Source organism: Lontra canadensis, unplaced genomic scaffold (genome assembly GCF_010015895.1).
Source record: "Lontra canadensis isolate GAN:19392208 unplaced genomic scaffold, GSC_riverotter_1.0 scaffold187, whole genome shotgun sequence".
In the NCBI taxonomy this organism is placed as follows: Eukaryota; Metazoa; Chordata; class Mammalia; order Carnivora; family Mustelidae; genus Lontra; species Lontra canadensis.
In genome coordinates this window covers 414,789-440,845 of record NW_022631181.1, presented here as the reverse complement: position 1 = coordinate 440,845, position 26,057 = coordinate 414,789, and the positions used below count along the sequence as shown (strand labels likewise).

At 52.2% G+C, this 26,057-nt stretch overlaps 1 protein-coding gene across 6 annotated transcripts in view; it reads left to right on the top strand.

Annotated features, from left to right (window-relative positions):
* The window catches only part of UBE3B (ubiquitin protein ligase E3B), a 50,322-nt gene extending 25,173 nt beyond the window's left edge, over positions 1–25,149 (top strand). For all 6 annotated transcript variants that reach the window (XM_032847424.1, XM_032847425.1, XM_032847420.1 and 3 more), the window contains 14 exons: positions 712–883; positions 2,433–2,551; positions 3,151–3,265; positions 3,918–4,017; positions 8,563–8,682; positions 12,617–12,793; positions 12,908–13,018; positions 15,185–15,322; positions 15,639–15,704; positions 17,431–17,489; positions 19,856–20,038; positions 20,562–20,673; positions 23,658–23,750; positions 24,726–25,149. In XM_032847424.1, the coding sequence (XP_032703315.1) occupies positions 712–883; positions 2,433–2,551; positions 3,151–3,265; positions 3,918–4,017; positions 8,563–8,682; positions 12,617–12,793; positions 12,908–13,018; positions 15,185–15,322; positions 15,639–15,704; positions 17,431–17,489; positions 19,856–20,038; positions 20,562–20,673; positions 23,658–23,750; positions 24,726–24,917 (1,757 nt within the window). In that variant the 3' untranslated portion in view covers positions 24,918–25,149. The remainder of the gene's footprint in view (positions 1–711; positions 884–2,432; positions 2,552–3,150; positions 3,266–3,917; positions 4,018–8,562; positions 8,683–12,616; positions 12,794–12,907; positions 13,019–15,184; positions 15,323–15,638; positions 15,705–17,430; positions 17,490–19,855; positions 20,039–20,561; positions 20,674–23,657; positions 23,751–24,725) is intronic.
* The last annotated feature ends 908 nt before the right edge of the window (positions 25,150–26,057 follow it).

Below are 26,057 nucleotides of genomic sequence, written 5' to 3'. Positions count from 1 at the left end.
ATTCATTTACATATCGTCTGTGGCTGCTTTTATGCTACGCTGGTAGCTTGGAGTAGTGTGACAGGGTGCCAGCCCAGGCCCACACAGGCTAAAAAATACTTAGTTTCCAGCCCTTTCCAGGAAAAATTTGCTGATCCCTGATTTTTTTTTTATATTTTATTTATTGATCTGACAGAGAGAGATCACAAGTAGGCACAGAGGCAGGCAGCAAGAGAGAAAGGGAAGCAGGCTCCCTGCGGAGCAGAGAGCCCGCTGTGGGGCTCGATCCCAGGATCCTGGGATCGTGACCTGAGCTGAAGCAGAGGCGTTAACCCACTGAGCCACCCAGGTGCCCCCTGATCCCTGATTTAAAATAAAAACACAGAGTCATATAGACATGGGTTCTCTTCTTAGCTCGGCTGGGTGATTTGGGGCTAATTACTTAACCTCTCCCTGCTTCAGTTTTTTTTTTTCCTCTTATAAAATGGAGGTAACATTGGGTTTCACAAGATAGAAAGGAGATAATGCATGCAGAGTACTTAGATCGACATTTGAAACCTAGAAAGCACCCATGAAATGTTAGCTATTACTGTCGTGGTGATAACGATTTTCTTTTGTGCACATTTAATGTCCACTGAGAAGGATAAGTGTTTTGTTCCCCCAGGGGGTAGGAGAAACTGTGGACCAAATAGAGCCCCCACCTGAAGCTTGGGTTTCTCTGTCCTTTTCCAGGTCTCACTTACCTTGATGACCTGCTCCCCAAACTGTGGGCGTTTATCTGTGAGCTGGGGCCCCACGGAGGGTTAAAGCTCTTCTTGGAATGCCTCAGCAATGACACTGAAGAGTCCAAGCAGCTCTTGGCCATGCTGATGCTGTTCTGTGACTGCTCCCGGCACCTCATCACGTAGGTTGACTGCTGTGGGGCTCCATTCCTTTCCTAGAATGTGGAGAAGCCAAATCACAGTGTCAGTAAGGAAGCTGCTGCCGATGTGGTTATCGCCATCGTTCGGACCCCTGTGGCAGGGTCATTAGGAAAGTTAGAGCAGAAAACATTTACAGTACAAGGTGGGGCAGCACATAACGGGGTTCAGCAGTTCTTAGTTCCCATCCTACTAGTGGATGACCCAGACCCCTTCTGGGTCTCCCAGAGCTGGGTTCAAGTCACACCTCCACCATTTACTCACTGGGTTAGGTAGTTCCCTGGAAGATTCCAGAGCCAGGGAGCTGGGAGGCAAATCCTGGGTCTGCCACTTCCTGAGACACCTTGGGCAAGGGGGCCTCGCCTCTCTGAGCCTCCGTTTTCTCATCTGTAGATGGGAACAACAGTAGCCCATGCCTCTTGGCCGTGTGGTAAGGATTGAAAGAGGTAACAAAGTGCTAGGCAGAGTCCCCGGCACACAGGAAGGGCTGTGATGCTTATTATTCTCAAGCTGACCCTAGGCAAGTTGCTTAACTTCCCTGAGCTTCGGTTTCCTTCCTTAAAATGGGAATAATATTGGCAACCTGATAGGGAATAAATGAGAAAAAGAACGTCAAGTTCTCAGGTACAGTGACTGGGACAGAGCAGGGAAATAGCAAATGTGAGTCCCATTAAGTTCCTTTGTTTTTTAAGCTTGTGTGTCTACTTTTGTGTTTAATTCTTTTTTAATACCACGTTTTCCCAGAGGTTGGTAAAGAATTATAAGAGAGAAGGGGCGCCAGACAGTTTTGTCCAGGGTAGAAGACATTGGTCGGTAGGAGGAGATCAGGAATTGGAGGTGGCAGACTGGCTAAGAGTCATGGAGGGAGGGGCTTGGTGAGCTGTTGGAGGCAAGCTCAGGGCTCTGTGAATGGCTGGGTCCAGCATGATCTGAGAGCGTGTCATGTTCTCTGCTGCAAATGAAGCAGCCTTGGGAAATTTTCACATAGAGCTGTATCTTAAATGGCTCATTTCCTCACATGTTCTTTTAGGCATTCATTCATTCCCTCATAAATACTTTTGTTTATGTGGCTGTTGTGAATGCAGAGGAAGGTTCCACAGCTCTCCCCTCAGTAGACCCAGACTCTCAATCAAGAGTCCTCAAATAGGCATGAGTTCAGGCAGGAATTAAGGGTGTCACAGTCGGATCCTTATAAATAAGAAAGATACAAAGGAGAGCTTCTGTTTTCCTGTCTCAATTATATTTTTAAAATTTTTACTATGGACAATGCAAATAAATAAAAAGCGGAGGAAATAGTAGAAGGAATCCCCACCTACCCATCCACAGTGATTAGCACTCGGCCACCTCTGCTTCCCTGCCACCTCCGCCTTATCCTGAAGCAGATACTACACATCCTGTCGTGTTAGCTCTAAATTTTATCTGAAAGGTAAAGTTTATTTCTTGAGCTAATTTTTTTCTCGTAAGAGATGGAGATTTCCTATTTTCCCCCCTTTCCTCCGTGGGAAGCTGTGACTAATTTTCCATCTGATTTAGGATTCTTGACGACATTGAAGTTTATGAAGAACAGATTTCATTCAAACTGGAAGAGCTGGTCACCATCTCCTCTTTCCTGAACTCCTTTGTGTTTAAGATGATCTGGGATGGAATCGTAGGTAAGGTAAAGAAGCCGGCGGTCATTTCAGTGGTGCTACACATGCAGGGACGCTGCAGTCTGTACCACCAACTGATTCTCAGCTTTATTGCCCATCACAGCAAATTGGAAAGGCATATTTATTCACGTAATTGGAAGTTTTACTTCTTCGCTCTATGTGAAGGTCGTCTTAGATCTCCCCTCAGCATGTATGTGTATGTGTGGAGGATTATTGATGCCAGGATTTCACCCTGCCTCTCCTTTTGCTCCTTCGAATTAGTTTCCATGATATGTCAGGGCACACCTCAAACCAGAGCTCCCCTCCTGAAGTGCTGGCAAGTTGTTCAGTACAAAGCTTCTTAGGTTAAAAGGGTCTTTGGATCACCTGTTAGTGGGAGGCAGCATGAGTGATTGTGTCTGGGACACCCAGGTCCTGTAGACTCCTAGAACATACCCAGGGTGCCTTTTAGTTTGTTGCTGCTGCGTGAAATCCAGAGTGAGGGAGATGAGGACCTTGGTGGGGCCTGGTGACGGGCAGAGATGAGAAGCTGTCCTCCTGCCCCCCCCCACCGGCTCTGACCAACTCTAGGTGTGCGGCTCCCCCATTCGTTTGCCCCACAGAGAACGCCAAGGGGGAGACCTTGGAGCTGTTCCAGTCCGTGCACGGGTGGCTGATGGTGCTTTATGAGCGGGACTGCCGGCGTCGCTTCGCCCCTGAGGACCACTGGCTACGCAAGTGAGGAGCAGGGCACAGAAGGGGGGTTCACAAAAGCCAGAGTCCCCTCTGTCACACTCTGCATTCATGCTCCAAGGCTGGGGGGGTGTTCATCCCACCTGCATGCCCTGTCCTCCTGGGGGACAGACGCCCAGCAGTCACATCTGTGAGGACGTGTGGACGCTGAAGGTGATGAGAGTGGGTTCATGGTGACAGAGCCGAGTCCCATTTCGCAAATGGGGAGCAAGTTCTGGCTGAGCCGAGCAGCAGGTTGCAATAGTTCAGCGGTGGTTTTTATCAGCAAAATGAGCCGGACAAAACAGCTAGCTTTCTCGGGGATGGGGTGGGGAAATGCTCTTGCAACAACTAAATGTAAGATGACTGCCATTTTTAATCAATGATGTGTCCACTCTGAGGTTGTGGCACTAGAGCGGGGTCTGGCAGATGCTTCCAGTAAAGAGCCAGACAGTAAACATTTCAGGCTTAGCAGACCAGATGGTCTGTTTTGCAAGTGCTCTGCTGTGCTATTGTAGCGTGAAAGCAGCCAGACGTAGTGGTCGTGTTCCATGGAAGTGGATTTACAGAAATGGCAGCAGGCTGTGGTTGGCCACTCCTGCGCTAGAGAATGGTTTCCGTGTTGTAATAACCCCAAACCCATGCCTTTCCTCTGAAGGGATCTCAAACCTAGTGTGCTCTTCCAAGAACTGGACAAGGACCGTAAACGGGCCCAGCTGATCCTGCAGTATATCCCACACGTCATTCCCCACAAAAACGTGAGTTGCTTTCAGAGCTGGGCTTCTGAGCATCTTTCTGTCCCACCACATGGCACCTGACCTGCCCTCGCTATAGCAGTTGGAGAGAAAGACATGAGCTCATTCACTCAGCAGATGCTAACGGGGATTGATCTCCTGCTACATCAGGTTGTTAAGCCAAGTACAGAGACTGAAGACCGTGGGAACTAGCAGTTCAGGCAGGTGGGTTGCATGCTGCGGGGCCCGCCCAGTCAAGGGGACCTGCCCCAGCTGGGAATGGGGGAAGGGAGTCAGGAGAAGCTTCCAGAGGCAGAAGCAGGCAGTGGTTAAAGGCCTGGGTGATCGAGCGTTGGTGCTTCTGGAGGGCTGGCCATGTGGTCTGGCTGCGGAGAACACACAGGGGAGTCAGGAAGCTGAGGAGGTTTATAGGAGTTGAAACTGGAAGGTCCTTGCAAACCAAGGGCGGGAGTGTGGATTTTGGTTGGAGTCATTGGAGTGTTTTCAGCCTCAGGGGCCCCTGGTCAGACCTATGCTTTAGAGAGTTCCTTCTGGCCATGGGATAGAGGACTGGCCAGGGGCAGAGGAAAGACCATAGAATCATGAGAATGAAGACATTCAGAGGAGAGAGGAGATGGATTTCAGGTGGTGGGCATATTTCTGGCCTGGGCTCCTGGATACTTGTTGGCATCATTTCCTGGGGTAGGAGCACAGGCAAGAGCAGGTCTGGGCAGTGCTGGTGAGGTCAGCTTTAAGTAGGCAACAGGCAAGGCGTCCACAGCTCCTTGAGGCCATTGCGCAACGGAGCTGGAGAGACACTCCGCATGTGGACAGCACCCAAATCTGGCTGCATCCATGGCCGTGGACAGGACGGTCAGGGAGCCAGAGGGAGTGAGATGACCAGGGACCTGTCCTTGAGAGTGCCAGCACGAGGAGAGGACTAACAAGAGGAAGGACACCAGCAATGTGGTGTTCCAGGCTCAAGGGACGTGAGAGGCTCGGGAAGGATGGGGTCCTGTGGTGAGAGTGTCAGGAAGCAAGGGTAGGCACCACCCCGTTCCTGGTCCATAGTGACGCTCCAGAAATGTCTGCTGGACGCTGCATACAGGGATCACTGAGAGGAGGTCTTCCTGTGCCTTTCTTTCCTTTCCTTCTTTTTTGACAGGACATTTCTAGAAAACAGCACAGGTCACATTTTTGTAAATGTGAACGTTTATTCACCTTATTTTTCAGAGCTACTTACTTCTCATTGCTCTCTGATATTGTTTTGACCTTGACGTTAATACTCGCAATTGCTGTTCTTCTCCCTCGAGGAGCGATACGCAGACAGATGTGGCTATTTAAATTGTTATTGCACTTGACAGCAGAACCTCTCAGAAATGAAGGGATCTCGTGGAGATAACTTAGTGAAACGTGTCTCCCACCCCCTCTGCACCCCCACCCCCACCGAGGGAGGCCCTGACAGTAGCCCTGACTTTGCCTCAGATGGAGGCCCTGCAGCCTGGAAGAGCCAGCTGTGCTGTTGCTTTACTCTGCCCAGTGATGGAATGTTCTTCCTCACCTGAAGCTGAGTTTTCTGTACCATCTACCCTTTGGTTCTTTGTACCATCTACCCTTTGGTTCTTGAACAGCCACTGACAATGGAATCTAAATCTTCTGAGATGCACAGATGACTCGTTTGCCCTCTGGGTCTTCTGTGTTCCGAGGATTCTGAGGAATCCCCCCCGCCCTTCTTCAACCACTCTGGAAGTGGCTTCCAGGCCTTCATCTCCCAGCCCTTGTCCACTGTGGTGCAGTCCGGCTGCAGACACAGCACCTCGCCCTGAGCCTCCGTGTCTGCAGAGTCAGCCCTGGACCGTGGCATTCCCTTATTGTGCAGTCTAGGAATCCAGTCTGTGTCTCTGCAGTTCACAGATGGCATCCCCGCGTGCCCCTGGGTTGTCACAGGGGAGTTTAAGTTTTTGAGAGGAGCACAGTGAAATCTGTTGGCCACTCTGAAGTACCAGCTTGAGCTCACATTGTCAGCATTTCGCTTGAGGATGTCCTATTTGCTAAGCTGGGTTTTAAAAAGGTAACTAAATTTGTTAATTTCAATGTACATGTATTTTTAAAATACAACTACTAAGCCCTTAGCATACACTTACTTACTTTTTTTTAAAGATTTTATTTATTCATTTGAGAGAGAGAAAAAGCACAAGCAGAGGGAGGAGGGGCAGAGAGAGAGGGACAAGCAGGCTACCTACTGAGCAGGGAGCTAGAGATGGGACTCGATCGCAGGATCCTGAGATCATGACCTGAGCTGAAGGCAGATGTTTAACCAACTGAGCCACCCGGGCGCCCCGTGCACACAAACACATTCAGTGATTTAGGACCCTAGCTACCATGTAAATGGCTCTGTATTTCTTTAGACATAGGAGTGCCATGCAAGTCCTTACTGAGCCCTTGGGGGTGCTGAAAGCAAGAAGCCTGGGAACCTCTGAGATTAGTTGGCATGACTTGGGGGCTATAATCTAATCCTTGCTGTGCTTTTGCTTTGGGGAGTTTTGCTGAAGATTGCCATCAGGGCTTTTGCTTGGTTCATGAACTCTTTCTTTCCCATCTCTTGGGACCTTTCCTGGCCCCTGGCCCCTCTCCTGATCCCATGATGGCCTGGGCAGGTCCAGGAGGGCATCTGTGGCTCAGTGTGTCACAGGGTGTTCCGTCCTGATGAGGCATGTGCTGCCCTCACGCTGACACGTCTTGCTGGAATGCACAGGGCAATAGGGTCTCCCCAGTCGGCCTGCTCTCTTGAGTCTGTCACTATGGCATTTGCTCTAAATGCCAAACCCTCCCTGTTCTTGATCTCACTCAAGTGGGTGGCTCACAATGCTGTTCTTGCTTCCCTTAACATTTTTGAAGGCCTCAACTCTGCCTGGTTCACATACACAGCACTTCATTCTCTGTGCCGTCTTACGTAGCTTCTACTCGTCTGTGTGATTCATCTCCCGACTGGGACTTAAGTCCTTCCTCTACTGTTTGTGCCTAAAAGGCCTAATGCCCTGTGGGGTGGGCAGGGCTGTGTGGTGTGATGGGCTCTGTGTGGGTCCTGGGTTTGAATCTGGCTCCTCTGTCCACCAGCTCTGGGACCTTGGGTGAGTGAGTCAGTTTCTTCATCTGCACAGTGGGTCCTTTCCCAGACGTCTCCTGTGATCACTGAGGCCTCAGCCCCTTGAGCCCTGCTTACAGTTGCCCCCAACTGTCTTCCACGCCCCATGGAAATCAGGACCTTGTCCGGGGGTTCCTGGGCGACGGGCAGTCTCTCAGCCACCTCTGCACTTCTGTTTCCGTGTATGAGGTCTCTGCCCCATACTGGGTTCACCCAGATGGGAAGCTCGACTTCTGCCTCATGTGCAGGTGATCGTTCTACAGATTTGGGAGCAGAGGAAGCAGTTGTGCCCCACAGCTCACAAGTGAAAGACCTGTTTTGGAAGTCAGCAGTCCCCCGGCACAGACGGGACAGGCGACAGTGGCCTTCACTCTATCATAGCTGCTCTCACTGTCACTCAGTCTGTTCTTCCCCTCCATGTTGTCCTGGAAGCCCTGGAGCTTCTGGTACTACTCCGAGCACTTCAGTCCTTGTTTCTGGACTCGCTGACCGGCCGCATCAGGCTGCTCTGCTGAGAAGTAGTTCCTCTGCTAAATAACCTTCCTCCTCTCTGGGAGGCCATTCCTGCTACAGCTGTGTTTATTTCATGGCCAGTTAAATGATCAAATGGGAACGCACTAGCCTCCCCTGTATACAGTTAATCCTTATTACCATTGTTACTGTTCTGACTGTCCTGTTTGTATTTAACAAAGCTTTTGGCTTTTGAGGGGATTCTCATTTAAAAAAATAACAACAGAGCAGTCTTTGGATTTATTTCTTCATTCAGCTGACATCATCTGAATGCTTTTACAGCAGTGATTCTCATATTCGGGATGGGGCAGAGGATAGTGCTCTCCTACAAGGGGCTTTTCAGGGTCTTGACCATGGGGGGAGAGAGGGTTCTTCTCTAACAGTGACTGAGAAATGTTACTGGGCAGGGGTGGGGGGTGGGCAGGCTTTTGGTGTGCTTGAGGTCAGAGACCTTTATTCTGTGGGATCATTTTTTTTTTTTAATTTCTGACAGTGAAAAGAATTATCTTTGAAATGTTTCTGTTTTGCAACCCATGACGTTGATCTCCTTTAAAGCAAGCACAGCTCTGTAAAGCACCCTGGGTGACCTGTCCTGCCGCCAGGTTTTTGTAGTGGTTTATCAACTGAATGAGAACAATGTTCTCTCAGACCATTGTTACATGGACTCTGGCTGCAGCCAGACTGTTCTTTCTGTGACCTTTCTTCCTTGGCATATATTTAGCTATAATTTCTAATTCCCCAGATTTTGGGGGAACGTCTCCTGTTCTCCCAAGACATTCCTAACCTGCAGCACGTATCAGAGAGTCTCATTCCGCTTGCCTCTTACATGACTGGTTTCACTAATCTTGTATAGTGTGTCTACGGGAATCATCAGTTGTTGACCCAGTTTCTGGTCTCACCTTTGCTCATTTCAGAGAGTTCTCCTGTTTCGAAACATGGTCACCAAGGAGAAGGAGAAGCTAGGGCTCGTGGAGACCAGCTCAGCCTCTCCCCACGTAACTCACATCACTATCCGACGGTCCCGGATGCTGGAGGTGAGAAGCCCATCCAGAGAGGTGGACTTTTCAGTGCATGATCTGTAGCCTCCAACCACTCTTATTACTCCTTGATCTGATAGCACTGAAGTCAAGGCTTGGGGTTGGAATGGGGCCGTTGGTCCTGTCGTGTGCTCCAGAGAGCTGCCTGATTAAACGTGACCTCAGTGCTAGGGACCCATAGTATGGTATTTCCCTGCCTTTTCCCCATGAGGGCCCCAGGGCTGGAACATCAGACACTGCGCTCTTTGCAATGAGGACAGGAAGTGCTGCATGTGGGCGTTCTCATGTCTGTGCAAACTCCCTTTGCCCTGGGAGACATCTTGCCCAGACTCCCAACTGTGAATGTGGGGGATGGAGTGTAGGTAGCAGGTTTACTGAGTCATACTGCAGGGGCGGGTGCATTTACTGCACAGCCAGGAGTTCTTTGTAGATGGGAACTTTGGAGAAACAGGGAAGTGGCCTGCCTCAGCCAAACCCAGTGTCCAGTGTGACCTGCCTGTGACAGGTGCCTGTCTTCAGAACACTTTACCTCTTTATGTCAGAAAATCATAATAACTGAATGAATTTTTCAGAACACGACACTGACTACCATCTACTGGAATGTTGTTATAGTAAATGTATTTGCCTATGAGGTTACTATGAGCCATTTCCCAACCCCCCCCCCCAGGGTTGTACAGTGTGGAGCCCACCCAAATGTGCTGAGCCTGCCAGTGGTCAATTGGTGACTGAACCTCAAGTCCACATGTCCAGGAGAGGCTGGACTTGATATAGTTGCCCCTGCTTGCTCTTTGGACCTTCTCTCTGGCTCTAGCCACAGCCCCTCATTAGCACATTTTGCGGCATAAGGCAGTCATGGGATCCCGGGACGGCACATGGCCACATAGCCAGACACCAGCAAATGGCACTGGCAGCAGCCCTTCCTCCCCCTCCCCCACAATTTCATTTACCTCTTGGGGCATTCACACTCCTTCGCTAGAGAGCTGCTTTTAGTTCCCCTGAACCTTGTCGATTGACACAGGGGTCTGCTGGGGAGAGGCAGTGTGTGGTAACCGGAAGTTTTTGACATTCTTAAAGGTAGAGAGAAGAGACTTAAGTGCCTCCAGGGACCCTGCTGGTCATGGGAATGGGTCAGGCTGGCTGAGTGTGTCCGTGCAGGAGCATCTTGTTTGCACGCTGAGCAATACGACTTGCACTGCTCCCTCCTGCTCTTCTTGAAACACAGCCTCAGTTTAGATAACTGCTTAAGGAGGAGCCCTGCTCGTGAGCTGGCCGATGATACCTGACATCCAGCCTCAGAGCTGGCAAGCAGTAGAGAGGGCTGGGCAGCTGGGAAACTCGTGCCCCCACCAAAAGAGACCACCTGCTCCTCCCGTCCCTTACGGTCCCCAGTCCCTTTCAGACGTGGCCGGCACCAACAGGAAGGCTGGGGTGGTAGAGATGGGTGTGTGTCCTGAGAGTGACGGAGTCTCTGGCTCCCTCCTCAAGTGTCGCTGCTTGTGGGAGACTCACCGCATGTCCCGGTTACCCTGGGCCTGCTTCCTCAAACACAGCCCTCAGGGAGTGTCGGTCTGTTCCTGGCCAAGTCTGCTTTTTTTTTTTTTAATATTCCCTGAGAGTCCATCTTGTCATGAAACAGATTACTGTTGTTCCTTTTGAACTAGGAGGGGGGAGGTTCACACACTCAGTTACCCTAGTTCTCGTCACTTGCTGGTTTGGTTGTGAGAGGGGAGCCCAGTGGCATTTGCTTGATTTGGACACAAGGGGGCATCAAAAAACTGATCTTAGATACTCCTGTGTGATTCTGGCCTTTTATCCAGTCTCCTCCTCTGTGTTTTCACTGAAGGTGGTGCTTCCGCACTGTCCGTGCAGGTGTTAGTCTGAAGTCTTGCATGAAGGCTTTCCCTCACAGAGGGTAAACTGGGGCCGGGACCCTGGCATCTCAGGACTGGGAGGAACCATAAACCATCCTCTGCCCAGCCCTGTCCCCGCAGTCATAGGCGGAACTGGGATTCACAGTCACGCTCACGGAGGTCTCAGTGGGAGAGCCAGTCTCATCCCCAGGTCAGAGTCCTCTGCCTCTGCTCTTTGAGGTGCAGGATACCCTCCTCCCACTCACCTTCCAAAAGGAAGGACGCAGATCCAGTTTTCGTGTACTGACGCTCGTGCCCAGAGGGTGCAGCAGGAAATTTTGTCAGAGGAAGCAGCTGGCACATTCTGCTCTACAGCTCTTCAAAGAAAAGGCCAACGTGGGGCTGATAAAGAAGTAGGATTCGACTCCAGTGAACATTCCTTAAGCACCTGCCTTGCATGTGGCCGCGTGCTAAGTGCTTGCACGTAACACCGTCTCATTTAATCGGCGTGATCCTGGCACCCCTGCCAACATGAAGTCAGCTTAGGGAGGCATCATCTCAGAGCAGAATGGAGGAAATCTGCAGGCAAGCAAGAACGTGCTGGAATTCTCCACCCATCCGTGACTCCGTGCCAGGATAATTACCATAAATGCAGGCAGAACGGTTTAACCATTCTGCTGCAGCTGCGTGCTGACATCCTGTGTTCTGTTGCTTTTCCTCTCACTCAGTGGTTCTCAGGCTTCCACTTCTCAGGTGCTTCTCGGGACTGTGCACCCAAAGCCTCTGCCTTCCAGAGTTCGTTATTATGGGCTCTCCACTTGGGAGCTTAACCCCAGGATAAGATCAGAAGCCACCAGGGATAGTCCTTTGCATTACGAGGGGAATATGATCAGCAGCAAGGTGGCAAGAGTTCCCCAAAGCAGTTCTTGCATTCCGGCCCCGTGTGCTTAGTGATAAGGGACCAGGCCAGCAGGCAGGTGGCTGCCGTGGAGATGGTCTGTCTCGTGTTAGCAGAATGTCTGACGGCACCACGGCTGTGACTGGGAGGGAGACCCATGGGGCGGCCTCAGTGGGGTATTGCAGTGGATTTCCTCCTTACACAACAGTATCTAAAGAGCTCGGTTGTACCCCCAAGATAGGGCCTCTCGTCTTGGACCAGAAGGCTCCTCCCTGGCCACGGTCTTGTTCAGCACTGCTTCTGACGGTCACTTCTCAAAAACAAAAACCTAAACTAAGCTTGCTGATGCCAGGAACACGTTAGGTGACAGAACCAGGAGCCCGAAGACCTCAACAGATTAGAATCGGGAGGCGCACTAAACAAGATAATGGAGTGCAAGAACATTAAAGTGTCATCCTAGGGTTCTGTGTGGATGGCTGCGTGCCTTGCGGGCTGGCTGCTGGCCAGGGGCTGTGCGGGGCTCCTCGCTGCTCCCCCTGCCTCATGTGGGCCCAGCATCACTCCCACACCCTTGTCCCTGCCATCTGTTTGCTCTGCTGCCAACAAAGATCTTTTGGAGAAAGTCCGTCACATCTCACCCTGCCTGGACTCTTCTGTGGCCCTCCACTGCCCTCCAGGTGGACCCTGAATTCCTCAGCCTGACTCACTCAGGCCTTTCATGACCTGGGGAAGGCTACCAGGAGTTGATGGGGGGGGGGGGATTTTCATTTTTCATCTTGTAGGGGTTTGACTGAGTTTGACTGATTTTTATCATGAGCTAAATAAGCTAGTCTTTGCATTAAAATGGGTGGGGTCTTGTCCCAGTTACTTCTGTCCTTTGACAGCCAAGAGCTTGTCACAGCTCATCTTGTCTGCCTTACCCACCTCTGTCCTCTGCATTGTCTCAGGGCGGCCTCCCCTTGCCATGGAGCAGTGGAGTCACATCCCCAAAATGAGTTTCCCTTTTAACAGGCTCATTTAAAAGCGGGTGAGAACTGCCTGTGCCCGTACCCTACATCCTGACTCGCGTGTTTAGTAATGATGCCAGGAAGGCTAGACACGGGAGCCAGAGCCTTGGAGCAGCAGCCGTGAGTTGGGCAGAGGGCCTCCCCCTCCTGACGGGTTGCCATTCTGCCCTCGGCAGGACGGCTACGAGCAGCTCCGGCAGCTCTCCCAGCACGCCATGAAGGGCGTCATCCGCGTGAAGTTTGTCAATGACCTCGGCGTGGATGAGGCAGGTATTGACCAGGACGGCGTCTTCAAGGAGTTCTTGGAGGAAATCATTAAGAGGGTGTTCGACCCGGCGCTCAATCTATTCAAGGTACTTAAGGGGCACAGGAGCGGGGCTGACGGCAGCCAAAAGCTCCGTGAGGAATGAGAAGCAAAGCACCAGGCCTGTGGGCTCCCTGCCTCTCTCTGTTCTTCTCCCTTGCAGACAACCAGCGGGGACGAGAGGCTCTACCCCTCGCCCACGTCCTACATTCATGAGAACTACCTGCAACTCTTCGAGTTTGTGGGCAAGATGCTGGGGAAGGCCGTGTACGAGGTAGGCACGCGCAGGAGCGTCGCACCGGGAGGGAAAACAAGATGCTAGAAGTCCCGGGGACTTGGTGCATGGTGTCCTGGCTGGACCCAGCCACATAAAGTCCCTGTCATTAGGATGGAGCCCAAGAAAGAGGACAGGACCCAAGATTACTGAACAGAAACACTGGGAGCTTTCCATGTGCTGTGTCATTTCATCTTGCCCGTCCTGTGGCCTGGCTGCCAGTGTCCCACTTACCTGCCGGTGACAGACGTGAGGCTTCAGGAAGTCACTTGTCTAGAGTATCAGCGCTAGTTAAGTGGTAGAACCCAGATTCACATCCAGGCCAGCATGGTCCCATTGTAGGAGGGCAGCGTTTTGTGGGGTGTGATAGTCGTTACAGCTGTTTTCTTATATCCTTTGTTACTTGGGTGAGTGCTTCTGAGCAAGCCACAGGCATCTCGGTGTTGCCTACGAACCAGAGCAGGACAGCAGGTCGAGACCGGTCTTCCCTGGCTAGCCGGGAACTGTGCGAGTGCGGCCTGTTTATTTCTGTAGGCCCTCGTTCTTGTCAGGAAGTAGGGACAATAAAAGCTGTGTTATTGGGTTGCTGCAGATATAAATGAGTTAAGACACCTCCTGTGCTGCTTGGCTCGTCGGTCTTGTGGGGTCAGGGCTGCGTGGACTCATGTAGGCAGCAGGAGCGGTCCACCCAGGTCCTGATCCCCGTCCATTGCAAGCCAAGCCAGCAGAACTCCCTCCAGGGACGCTTGGTCCCTACCCTAAGGGTCCTGCTCCCCAGGCCAGAAGGAAAGCTGCAGCAGGAGCTTGTGGCCTTCACAGTGGACTCCCAAACTGCCTGAGCAGTACTCCCCACTCACCCGGCACAAATCCTGGGGAAGGCAGAGCTGGTAGCTGGAGCAAATGGAGAGAGGCAGGAAGAGAGGCCATGTGGGGGCAAGCATCTGCATTCTTGGTGTCTGGCCTCAGTCCCTGCTCGGGGTGCTGGCAGATGCCCCATCTGCATCCCTGCCCAGGCTCCCTCAGGCTGCCTCCCGCCCTAGATCGGTTGCAGGGGCCTGGGCTCCTTTTCTGTGCTTCTCTTTCCACATGTGCAAAATGGATGCCATTTCTCAGTTGATTCCCATTTAGAAAAGAAATCCCATGAGGATGTCCCTGGCCATATGCCACATTTCTCTTTTAAACATGTAGCTGTGATATGCCCACAAGAGTAGGACCAGTGACTTCTGTGAATGTCCTCCCCTATTCCCCTGGACCCAGCGTCTGTCTCCTCCCTCTGCAGCAGTAACAGTGCAGAGAAATTAGGACATGCTGGGCACCATGTGAGGAGTAGCATGCATTAACTCACGTAACCCTCGCTGTCCTCTGAAACAGGTCATCATCGAACCTGAGCCCCTGTCCCTTCTAAATCTCTCCGACTTACATGCTTCCCTCCACCTGGAACAGTCTGCCTCTTCTCCCCAGCATTCCACAGTGGTTTCCTTGCTGCATCCCTGCCTCCTATCTTCCTCCTCTGGTCCATTCCCCATGCCAAGTATAACCTGGCACGTCCCTGCCTGGAGCTCTCCTAGGGCTCCCTGCTGCCCTCCAGATAGAATTCAGACTCCAGGAGCCTCAGGAGGCCCCTCCAGATCTGGCCCTGATCCTTCCCTTCCCCTCCCTTGCACGCTGTGCTGTGTGCGGAGAGCTCTGTGTTCCCTCCCCGGGGCATCCCTGTGGGGCTTGTACGAGAGGCCTTGTGCTGCTTAGGTCCAGCTTGGATAGGTCTTTCTCCTGGAGACTACCCTGTCCTGGATCCAATGGAGAGCCAATGCTTTGCATTCCTCTCCACCCTGCTCATTTAAACCTTAAAATTGGGAGGCTGTGCCAGTCCCCATTTACAGATGAGAGATCGACGGCCTGTAGCCAGGCAGCAGCGCAGCTGGCTGGGTCCCTGAGCGGCGCAGCTCCGAAGCCTGTGCCTTTACCTGCTATGCTCTGCTGGCCCCCGTAGGTGCTTGGCAGTGTCCTATAGTTGGGAGGTACTGGTCTCCGCCTTGAAAGTTTAGGAAGCACCCAGCGATGTCCTTGGCACCCTCAGAGCTCCTCTGCAGCCCCAGCCACCCCGACAGGGTCACTGAGATGGGATCCTACATGGCAGACGGCAAGCTCCTATCTCCTCTCTTGTAGGGAATTGTGGTGGACGTGCCCTTTGCATCCTTCTTCCTCAGCCAGCTGCTCGGGCACCACCACAGCATCTTCTACAGCTCTGTGGACGAGCTGCCTTCGCTGGACTCGGAGTTCTATAAAAACCTCACCTCCATTAAGGTCAGTGTGACATGGCAGGTGTAGCTGCAGGCTGATGTCAGCTCGGTCAAGTGAAGGCCTCACGGTTCCCATGTGGTGGGAGCGATTTCCTGCTCTGGTGCAGGGGCCACTCTGTAGCTTCCGGAGACTCCCATGTCCCCTTCTGGGAATTCCTACCTCCTTGCTCACAGTGACGAGCGGCCTTTGCCTTTGCTTCAGGCCCGGTGGCGGCCATGGTGGTCCTGCCCACGCAGTACCGGGTAGGACGGGATGTGGTACAGGCTTCAAGGATATGGCCTGCTGGGTCCCAACACTTGCCCCTTCTCTGTTGCATTAGCGCTATGACGGGGACATTGCTGACCTGGGCCTGACTCTCTCGTACGATGAGGACGTCATGGGTCAGGTAGGTCGGCCTCTATGGCTCAGCAATTCTTTGCCTCCCTCCACTGGCTTCCTGGGACCCACCCCATTCTTGGTTTTCTCCCCGGGAGGTCCACAAACCAGGGCTGCCTGTCCTCTGGTGCCTGTCCCCCTCGCCCATCCCCCAATTCCTGCCTTGCCAGCAAGGGGGCTGTTCCCCCTTTATTCCCAGTTGACCTGGCCTTTGCTTGCTGGGCCCTCAGAGAGCTCCCCACAGAGACCCCGCGTTGCTTAGATTGCATTTAGGGTCATTCCTGATGGGAGCTCTAATTCCCCATTTGTAACATTGCTTTTCGTTGCCATGGTGAGGATTAGCTATCACACATGGAGGCTTGTGATTTGCAGAGGGGAAGAAGCCACTGGAGAAGTGGCTCGAACAGAATCCAGTCCTTGCTCCGGCTCATCCCATAGAGCAGAGCAGGGAGAAAAGACTGTCGACACTGACAGCAGAGGCGTCCCTTCCCAGAGTTTTCCTTTTGGCTTTTACCTGAAGTGCCCTCCGCGCCCTCCAGAGATGTCCCAGCGGACACCTGCATGAGCCTCTGTGCGCCCGTGTTCCGAGCACTGCAAGGAAAATCGGACCTAGAGCTGCATAGTGCAAAGCTGGCTTCTTGGAGCCGAGCCCGCATTGCCTCCAAGAGGTCCGTCAGTCTCCCTGAGCCCTGCTTCTCTGGGACCAGCGTGATGCTGTGAACTCCCGTAGGCCGCACCCTGCAGAGAGCCCCTAGCACGCTGGTGTGGGAGCACTCTGACCGGCCTGTGAGGGAGGAGCCTCAGCCTTCCCCCAGAGTGGTTCTCCGAGGTTCTCCAAGTAATAGCGCATGGACCAGGCGCTCCCTAGAGCCCTGTCTGGGAAACACCAAGCTGGGTCAGAGGCCCCAGCTTCAGAGTCCTCCGATTGCCCCAAGGTGTTCACAGTGGTGGGACTAGAGGCCACGATCGTTCCTTTCTGCATCATCAGAGACCCAGGATATCCTATTAGTAGAATTTCTGCTAAAATTAGCTTTGAAATTATGCATTCTTTGATTTTTTTAGGTGACCCCCAGAAATGCTTGAAGTTGAGGAAAATACTTGAGTCCGCAGTTTTCAAATCTTTAATCAGATTTTGAGCCTTCCTCCTGAGAATTTTCTCTTCTGATGATAGAAACAATGCAAACTGCTAACCACAGATTCCACTATAAGATGAGCACAGTATCTGAAAAAAACAGTTAGAGCACCAGCGCCCAGAGAGCACTGCTGTTAATGTGTCATCTGTGTGTTTTCAGAATTCTCTCCTGGGGCACCTGTGTAACTTTTTTTTCCCAGAAACGGTATCATACCATGCGTGTTATTATAATTTTTTTTCCCCACCTTCTCAACAAATGCACGTTTTCATCATATTTTTTAATAGCTACACATTGCAGGTTACGGTTGTACCAACATTTATTTAACTGTGCTCCTAATGCAAACACGGTCCTCTCCACAACATTTTGAAGCCTCAGTATGAATGTTTTAATGAGGATCAGATGAGAAGAAGGCTTCCATATTGATTGTGCAGGGTCTGCTTGTTGATAGTTAAGCCCTGGCTTCTTGTGAAAATGATTATTCCAAAACATGTCTCATCTTCATTCTGTTATTATGGACATCAGTGGCGGGCCCTTTCATCTTCAGGAAGCCTTATTTCCCCGGTAGAATCCTCTTGACTAATTGCTCCCCATCTTCTCCCCTAGCTTGTTTGCCATGAACTGATTCCTGGAGGGAAGACCATTCCTGTTACGAATGAAAATAAGTGAGTATAGCAATTAGATTTTTAAGGTCAGCACTTGAAAAGACTTCATTCTGGCTTTCCGGTCTTACTTTGAGAATTTATTAAGATAGATAGAAGTAGAAAGAGGCCATAAATATCATAATGGAATTTACTGGTTACAGTTCATAGGCCAAAATTGTATTAAATTCGATTTGCAAAATAAGAATTGACAATTTATTTTTTGCAGTAGCACATCTAAGGTCAGAGGCACCCAGGCCATGGTGTTCCTAGGAATTTAATGACGGCTCGAGAGGCAGACAAATGGATTCTGAGCCGTGCCAGGCACGTAGTCCTGAACCCACAGGGCCCAGAGGCGGAAAGACACCTTGGAGGGGCAGATCATTTTGGAATGATAGCATGTGGCAGTTGTATGAAATGCTGTTCTTGAGAAGACACAGTGATGAATTCAAATGCCACAGACACATCCTTAGATGGGGGGGACTCAGAGGCCCAGCAGCTATTGTCACAGATAACGGGCTTTTAGAAATCTGTCGTAAATGTCAGCCTCTTCCTCTTCGGTACCTAGAAACAAAACTCCTCAGTGCACTGTCTCCTCCCGCACTGTTCTCACCTCATTAAAACAGAAGAACCTGGCATGAGGAGTCGATACTGGCCCTTTTGTCAGTCTATCAGTCTTCTCCTGCCGCCAGGCTCAGCTGAGCATCTGAACTGTTAATCTGAGCGTCACTCTCCCAGTGACAGGGGAGAGCTTAGTCCCACCTGGCGAGTCACTTGGATCAGATGCACGTTGCAGCCCAAGCGTCCCTCTGGGGTCAGGTGGGGGATCAGTCCCGCCTGCTTGCGGAGCTTTCATTTAGATGGTCAGTGTGGTCAGAAGAGCAGGCCTGATTCTCCTCGTGTTGGAAGGACAACAGTTTTGACTCCTAGCCACAGGGCATTAGTTGGACAACTGAGAAAAGAGCCGGGAGCCCAGGTTGGGAGGTGCTGCCTGGGGGTGTCAGCAGGGCCGCGTCCCATTGCTCCCTGCTGTGTGCTTATAACCATCTCTTCAGAGGGCTTCTCTGAGCTCATGAGTATAAAATACCTTTTAGGATGTCTGGTTCAGATGTCTGGTTCTCTAATGAGAGCAGTGAATGTCACCAGTGTCAGCACTGTGACATGTCTCATAGACCCCCATCACCCCCAGATTGGTCGTGTTTCACAGCATGGGTCACGGCCAGAAGCAGCAGGCCGACACAGCCTGTGCTGGAGTGAGACTCCTACCCTGCCTGACCTGTGTGGAAAGCCACTTCACAAACTCTTATATGTTCTCAGCAAAAAAGCTCGGCATAAGGGCAAGGGGATTCAGTTCCACAGAAGGTCTTAAAAGGCCTGTCAGGGCTGGTTCTGCCCTCCTCAGGAGTGATATTTGATCTCACGCTTCCTGGTGGGCATTAAATGGGAAAGCCCTCCAAAGTCCCCCTCTCTCTTCTGGTAAAATGGAACAATAGCAGCACCCTGCCTCGCAGCGTGTATGAAAGGGAAATCTATCATGGAAAAAGTCGTATTTAGTGTTTCAGTGTGCAAGTCTGCTGCTGGATAATTTTTTTTAAATAGATGCATTTTCAAGGTCAGAAACTCAGTTCTGAGCACTTTGGGGTAAAAATTTTTATTTGGACTGTGCTAATTTGGGGTGCTAATTTGGGATTTGGAGAATCATACCTGGGCTGGGCTCATCATCTTTGCTAAGAAATCCGTCATGCTAGCAAAACTGGATTTAACCTGTTCAAAAGGTTTGTGTTGTATTTTACACAGTCGTGGATGAGGTCACTGTGCTCAGAAAAGCAGGCCCAGAAGACCGTCTGCTCAGAACCATTGTTATTGCCCTGACTTCCTGTCTAACTTAAGTGTAAGCCAGCTGCTTTTGGTCACAACTTTTCTCAGGCTTGCTTTTCATGACTTAGAGTCTTGGCCCAGATTAGTATGGCTTTGATGGAGGTTTCCTCATGAAACCATTTTTTTCTCTGTTTTAAAGTTTACTGAAGGCCGAAATTCTCTCTTAATTGGATGATAGTAAATAAGAGTCCAAAAAGCACCCTTTGTACTGAGAAGGGCCCTCTCCTTACCTGGAGAATGTCTCACTTGGGTTCTTGGTATAGGGGGGTGTTTCCTGATGTCTGACCCCCGAGTTTTGGGGGAGGAGTGAATGAGGTAATGCCCTGAACACATTAGGAGGGCTAGCTAGCATCACTGTCATCTTCGTCATCAGCATCATTCTGGTGAAACACCCTGGTACCGTTGGTGTTTCTGTGAAGTGGTCTCAAAATGACTGGACTCCTCTTTCAGCCCACTGGTAACAGCCCAGCCTGGCCTATTAATTCCCACTGTTTTGTTCCTGTTGGCAACAGGATTAGCTACATCCATCTGATGGCGCATTTTCGGATGCACACTCAAATCAAAAACCAGACAGCTGCCCTCATTAGCGGATTCCGCTCCATTATCAAGCCCGAGTGGACCCGGATGTTCTCAACCCCTGAGCTACAGCGTCTCATCTCTGGTGACAATGCTGAGATTGATCTGGAAGATTTAAAGTAAGCAACGAGTGGTTGGTTGGTTGGTTGGTTGGTTGGTTGGGGCCGGGGAGTGGGGGTTGGTGAGTGAAATCTTTGGCCTCCTGGGAAGCAAGCTGTCCCCTTGCTGGGCTCCTTCTATTTCAGGAGCCCACCTCCAAGTGTACTCCTCCCTGATCCCTGGGCGAATCGCTCTGGAACAGAAGCTCCCCCACTTGTCTGCCTAGAGACTCAGAAGTGGAAGCAGAGACTAAGCATGTGTCAGGGACTGCTGGGCTCTCCAGAATTCTGGGAAATGGCAGGGCAGGACCTCCTGTTAGCTCTTGTTTGCGAGTCACAGGAGTGTACAGCTCTGGAGCTCCCCACCTGTTCAGCTTCCAGGGCTGTGGGTCACGAAGGCATGAGCATCTTCCTTTAAGAGAAGTCGGGAGTCACCCAGGCCTGCCAGAGCTGGCTGTTCCACTTGGCTAAAGTCCATCCCTGCCTGGGTCTGTAAGTGCCCATTGGAATGTGTGGCTGAGCACATTGTCTGCATTGTTTTCAGGAAGCACACGGTGTACTACGGTGGCTTTCATGGAAGTCACAGGGTCATCATCTGGCTCTGGGATATTCTGGCCTCTGACTTCACACCCGACGAGAGAGCCATGTTTCTAAAGGTATTTTTTTTTTTTTTAAGATTTTATTTATTTATTTGAGAGAGAGAGAGATCACAAGTAGGCAGAGAGTCAGACAGAGAGAGAGAGAGAAGCAGCCTCCCCGCTGAGCAAAGAGCCCCACGCAGGACTCGATCCCAGGACACTGAGATCATGACCCGAGCCGAAGGCAGCGGCTTAATCCACCGAGCCACCCAGGTGCCCCTAAAGGCATTTTATATGTTACCTACATGTGCATTCATAGATACTCTCATAAACCTAGAGGCCACTTGATGTAAAAATTTACACTGGGAAAAAATAAACCTTACCAAGAGGACCTCCTATCATGAGCGTATCCTCTCGTGTAGGCCACCTCCATGATGGGTCAAGCAGTAACCAGACAGGCCAGAGGTGAGGCTGAGTCACATGGGCCCCAGAGCTGCCGCACACCTCTCTGCAGAGACAGGCCTGCGTGGACGGGAGCTCGTTGGCCTCAGCACTCCGTCTTCCCCTTCGCTGGTGCTGGCCTTGCTCACATCTCGTTTCTTCCTTCCTGTATAGAAGCAAATGGTGTTTACTACCTTAAGATTACAGACAAGCAATTTTTTTAAAGCTTTGTTTTTAAATAATTTCTACACCCAATGTGGGGAGTCAAACTTCTAACGCCAAGATCAAGTCACATGCTCCACCGGCTGAGCCAGCCAGGCATCCTGAGACAGGCACACTTTTGAATCTCTGTTCCTACTGTCCCCGGACTGCCTCTGTGTACCCTTTTTCTGAGTGGTGTAAAACATGCAGTGCCACACATACAGTGTGCCCGTAAAACACACCATGATTGAGTAGGCTGAGAGCAGTGTGTGTTTCTGCAAACAGTGGCTGACATTAACCAGTTCCCTTATACCGGTGTCTTTGAAGTTGTAAACGTTCAGAACATCCCCCCACACCGACGCCACTGTGTTGTTTGCTGTTACGTTGGCGAAGCCTTTCATGGGACGATGCACACTTGTCTGTATTTGTTACACACGTGTACATGTTTATAAAGATGGAATCTTCACTTTGCCACCCGCTCTCCTACTTGATATTTTACCATGAACACTTTGTCATATTCTGGGGGTACATTTAAGTGCCTTGAGCTATTTTCCATTGGACATTTGGGTTTCAAGAGTGGTCTCCGGTGACCTCTGTTGTTGAGTCAACACAAACAGTGTCACCAGTTGAAAAGGCAGCAGGTTTTCTTTCTCCTTTGTTTGTCATTCTGAGGAGAGTTCATTCCCATCAAGGAGGTCCCCACTCGCAGACGCAGAAATGCCCGGCTCGTCCCCATGGGTTTTGAAGGACTTGGGGTAGGCAGGTAGACATAATTCCAAAAATTCTCAAGAGAATCAAGTCTGATTTTCAGCAGCACCTCTTATAGGCAAAACACCCCCGTTGGCCTGTAGAGCCGCTCCTCCGTCTCTCCTAGAAAGAGGAGAGAGCCCGTGGTTCCTGACTGTATGCAGTCTGTCCCACACAGCAGGCATGTTCGTGTCTCTGGAGAGCCGGTCCCCAGACCTGCTGTTCCTGCAACCAGGCCCCGGCGCCAGGTGGAAGACACACCCGCTGTACGGGAGTGGCCCTGACTCTGCTTTCTTCAGATGTCACGCCAGCAGATGGCAGATTGTGCCCTCTGCTCCTGCACCTCCCGCCCCAGGGGGATGAAAGCCGCACTCCCTCCATTGACCAGCCCCGGCTTGCGGCACGTGGCAGGTCTGAGTGGCCTGAACTGGGATAGGCATGGGCTCTTCCGGGTCTATCTCCTCATCCCTGAAACAGCGAATCACTCAGCTCCCGAGGAGTGACGCAATGAGGCCGGGTCCCAGAGCGCTCAGTGCGGAGCTCAGCCCTGCTTTCTTTGTAGGAGCTGCTGCTGTGCTTTGGTTGGTGGAAAGTAAACCCTGCTGGGTAGTAGCATCGGTACTTGGTATAAAAACAGTTTTTGAAACCTGCTGCACAAAAACTCTCTGGTTGCCCTCAGGAATCTCACAGCCATTTAAAACACTGTTTCAGTGGTAATGGTTACATTAAGAGCCAAACACGCAGCTTGCAGTGAAATTTTGAAGCACAGCTTGGCGTTATGTAGTAGGTCCAGTAGTAGGCCCATACATCCCCTGGAGAAGGGAGAGCGTTTCTAGCTGATACTCAGTTCTAAAAAGCGAGTGCTTTCTAAGACTTCCTCTGCAGGTCTGTTGCTCGGATTTCTAAGTCAGTCTGGTTCCCCTGTGTAGACACGAGCTGCACGTGTGGGGAGATAACACAGGTGCTGCCATCTGGAAGATGCAGGGAATCCCAGGAGTGTCGCAAGGGCGCATGACTGGCTGCCCAGAGGCTCCATTCTCGGTGTCTGGGGCATCAGTGCGTCCCCCTCAGCCTTGCTGGTGCCAGACGCCTGATCATTGTCTGCGTGCTGAGAGCAGGTTTGTCTGTCAGGGACAAAGCTCACAGAGACTGCTCCATGACCCAGCAGGCCAGGGTGCTCAGGTGAGCGCACCTGCACACTGTCCCCTGGCTGGCTAGGAAGCCGAGCAGGAAGCCAGGTGTGAGGGGAGCGGGCCCTCTCTCCTGCGCCATCCTTAGGGGCACCACCATCTCCCTCTGCCCAGTGCTCCTGTGCATGGCGTCTCTCTACGCAGGGTCCACGTGCCAGGCCCACTGAGATTGGTCCCGTGAGGGGAGTTTGTGTTGTTTCTGAGCTGTTCAGCTACACGTTCTCTGCCATCGCCTGGGTTGGTGCGCACAAATGACTGGTCACATCTGCTGGTGTGGCTTTCATGTGTTTTAACCTTCAAAAACAACACCCTTAAGGGAGACATGAGACATGTACCAGTTCTTGGGCTGAATGCACGGTCACCTTCCACTCTCCAGTCATACCATGACTGGAGAAAGCAAAAAAGCGCAGCTCGCCTGCCAGGGGCGTGTTGCTGAGGGAGCAAGAGTCCCACTCTGTCCCCTCAACCTGCCTTGTGTTGCAGTTTGTGACCAGCTGCTCCAGGCCCCCGCTCCTAGGATTCGCCTACCTCAAGCCTCCCTTCTCCATCCGCTGTGTGGAAGTGTCAGACGATCAGGTACCACTGCCGGGGGGCGAGGCGCCCGCTCTTCGGGGTGGTTTGCTGTGCGCGCTGTGGAGAGCTTCACACCCGGTCTGGGTCCATAGGGCAGGCCGCGCGGCTCCTGGGAGCCGGGTGAGAAGGTTCCACAACGCTCCAGCCAGGAGAGCAGTTGGGCCCCTAGAGGATGCCCTGGGACTCGGGCTGCTCTGGGGCCTCAGCTCTCTTGGGGTCCCTTTCTCTTTCCTCCCTCAGGAAAGGGTACCTGGGGGGTGGTTTAGTAGCGGGTGGCTTGGCAGGGCTCCAGGCTGAGAGGCAGCTGGGGGAGGAGGTAAGGCTTAGGAATGGGGCAGGCAAGGGCTTGTGTGCTGGCCCTTGCTATCTGGCAGGCCGCATCGTTTCCTTGTCTGCAAGAGAGAATAAACGTCTCGGGTTGTCCTGCCCCATGGAGGGGTGCTTGAAGAGCAGCCGTGGTTCACTGTCTCAGCCCCTCTCCCCCGCCGGCAAAACCCAGCGGCCTCTGCGCATAGCTGCCTCTCAGGATGCTGCAGGCTGGTCTCCAGGTCTCTCGTGTGACGCTAGACAAGGCTCAGTCCTCTTAAGGAAGGCTGCCCCACATTGCAGTCTGCCCCGGGCCACGTGCTGGCAGCAGGAAGTGGGAGGCTGTTTTTGGACCTTAAGAGTGTCTACAGTAGTCTGGCTCTTTGGAAATTGGTTAACCGGTAACTAGCAGTTAACCCGAAGGCCCCCTGAGTGCTTACCTAACACAGGGGTTGCCCGTGCAGGACGGGGCTGCTTCTGTGCGCTCAGCACTCAGGGCCGGGTGCCCTCCGTTGGGGGGCTAGTCTTGGGCGGCAGCGTGCTCTCACCAGCCCAGCCGTTCTGCTCGACGCCAGGGGCTAGCCAGGCCCTCTCCTGGGTCACCCACTCTGGCAGCCCCCTGGGCTCCCTCGACAGGTGCCTCCCAACCGAGGCTGTGGTGTGTGCTTGCAGGACACGGGGGACACCCTGGGCAGTGTCCTCCGGGGCTTCTTCACCATCCGCAAGCGGGAGCCGGGTGGCCGCCTGCCCACCTCCTCCACCTGCTTCAATCTGCTCAAGCTGCCCAACTACAGCAAGAAGAGCGCCCTCCGGGAAAAGCTGCGCTACGCCATCAGCATGAACACGGGCTTCGAGCTCTCCTAGCTCCCGCCCCCACCGCCTGCTCTGGCCGGCTCCTGGGATCCCAAGGACCTTCAGCTCCAGGGGGCAGGGTCGCTCTGGGAGTGGGTGACCCACCCGCCAGGTGACCTCTCACTCTATAGCCATGAGACTCCCCTGTGGCCTCAACTACTTGGGACGCACCTGACAACTCCTTAGCGCTCTCCAGGTGACACTGATGGGAAGGGTGTTGAGAATAAACCTCCGGGTTCCGCCAGCGCTGGTCCTTTTCTCCTGCTTTCTGGGGCCTGAAGCCGAGGCCTGTGGTCACAGAGGGACTTCTCCTTTTGATAGTTTGGTTTTTTGGTGAGTCTTTTCTTTCCTGAACTTTCTGAATGAGCTGTGCATGAACAAGTGAGTGCCCGGAACTCCAAGGGTCCAGAGTGGTTTTCACGATACGGTCCTGAGTACACAGAGCCCACTAGGGCTGAGACGCTCTCCTTCCTTTTCTGAAAACTCTTTACTCAGGTAAGGCCTCGCCAAGCCTCTATGCACTTGACAAAGTCTCTGCCTCCGTCCCGTCCACAGCGGCCCTTCTGCAGACAACCAGGCCTGCCTGCTGCCCAGGGAAGCAGAGTTGCCGGCCAGGAAGGCGGCAGAGCCCAGGAAGTTCGGGGCACTGCCCCCACCTTGAAACCACGCATTCCACGGGCGGCAGTGCCCCCCCCAACGCTCACACACCCAGTCTCGCCTCAGATGCTCTGAGTCCTTAGCAGGTGGGGTTGCTTGGAGGCCCCCCACTGGCTTGATCCCATCTAATGTGTTCACACTGGCGGCCTGGCTTTGGGAGAAAGTACCTCTTGGCCCTTAAGAGCAGCTCTGTTTCCAGAGGGCGCTGGCTGTTCCCCCAAAGCCTGCTGATTCCTAAGGGGACAGCTGCCATCCCCCTGCTTCTTTGCCCTGCTCTTGTCTTGTAAGGAACACTATCTGAGTTACCCAGCCTGTTGGGGCAGTGGCTTCCCTCCACTGATGGTAAAATCCCAAGAAACTTGGGTCTTGCCCCTCATTTTTCTTTAGCACGGGGAATGGGGGCACTTTGCACTGACAGAAGCTCAAAGGGCTGAGGAAACGCTGGGCTGGGTTTTTTGGGTTTGTTTTTTTACTTCATTTTTCTCTTCCAACCCA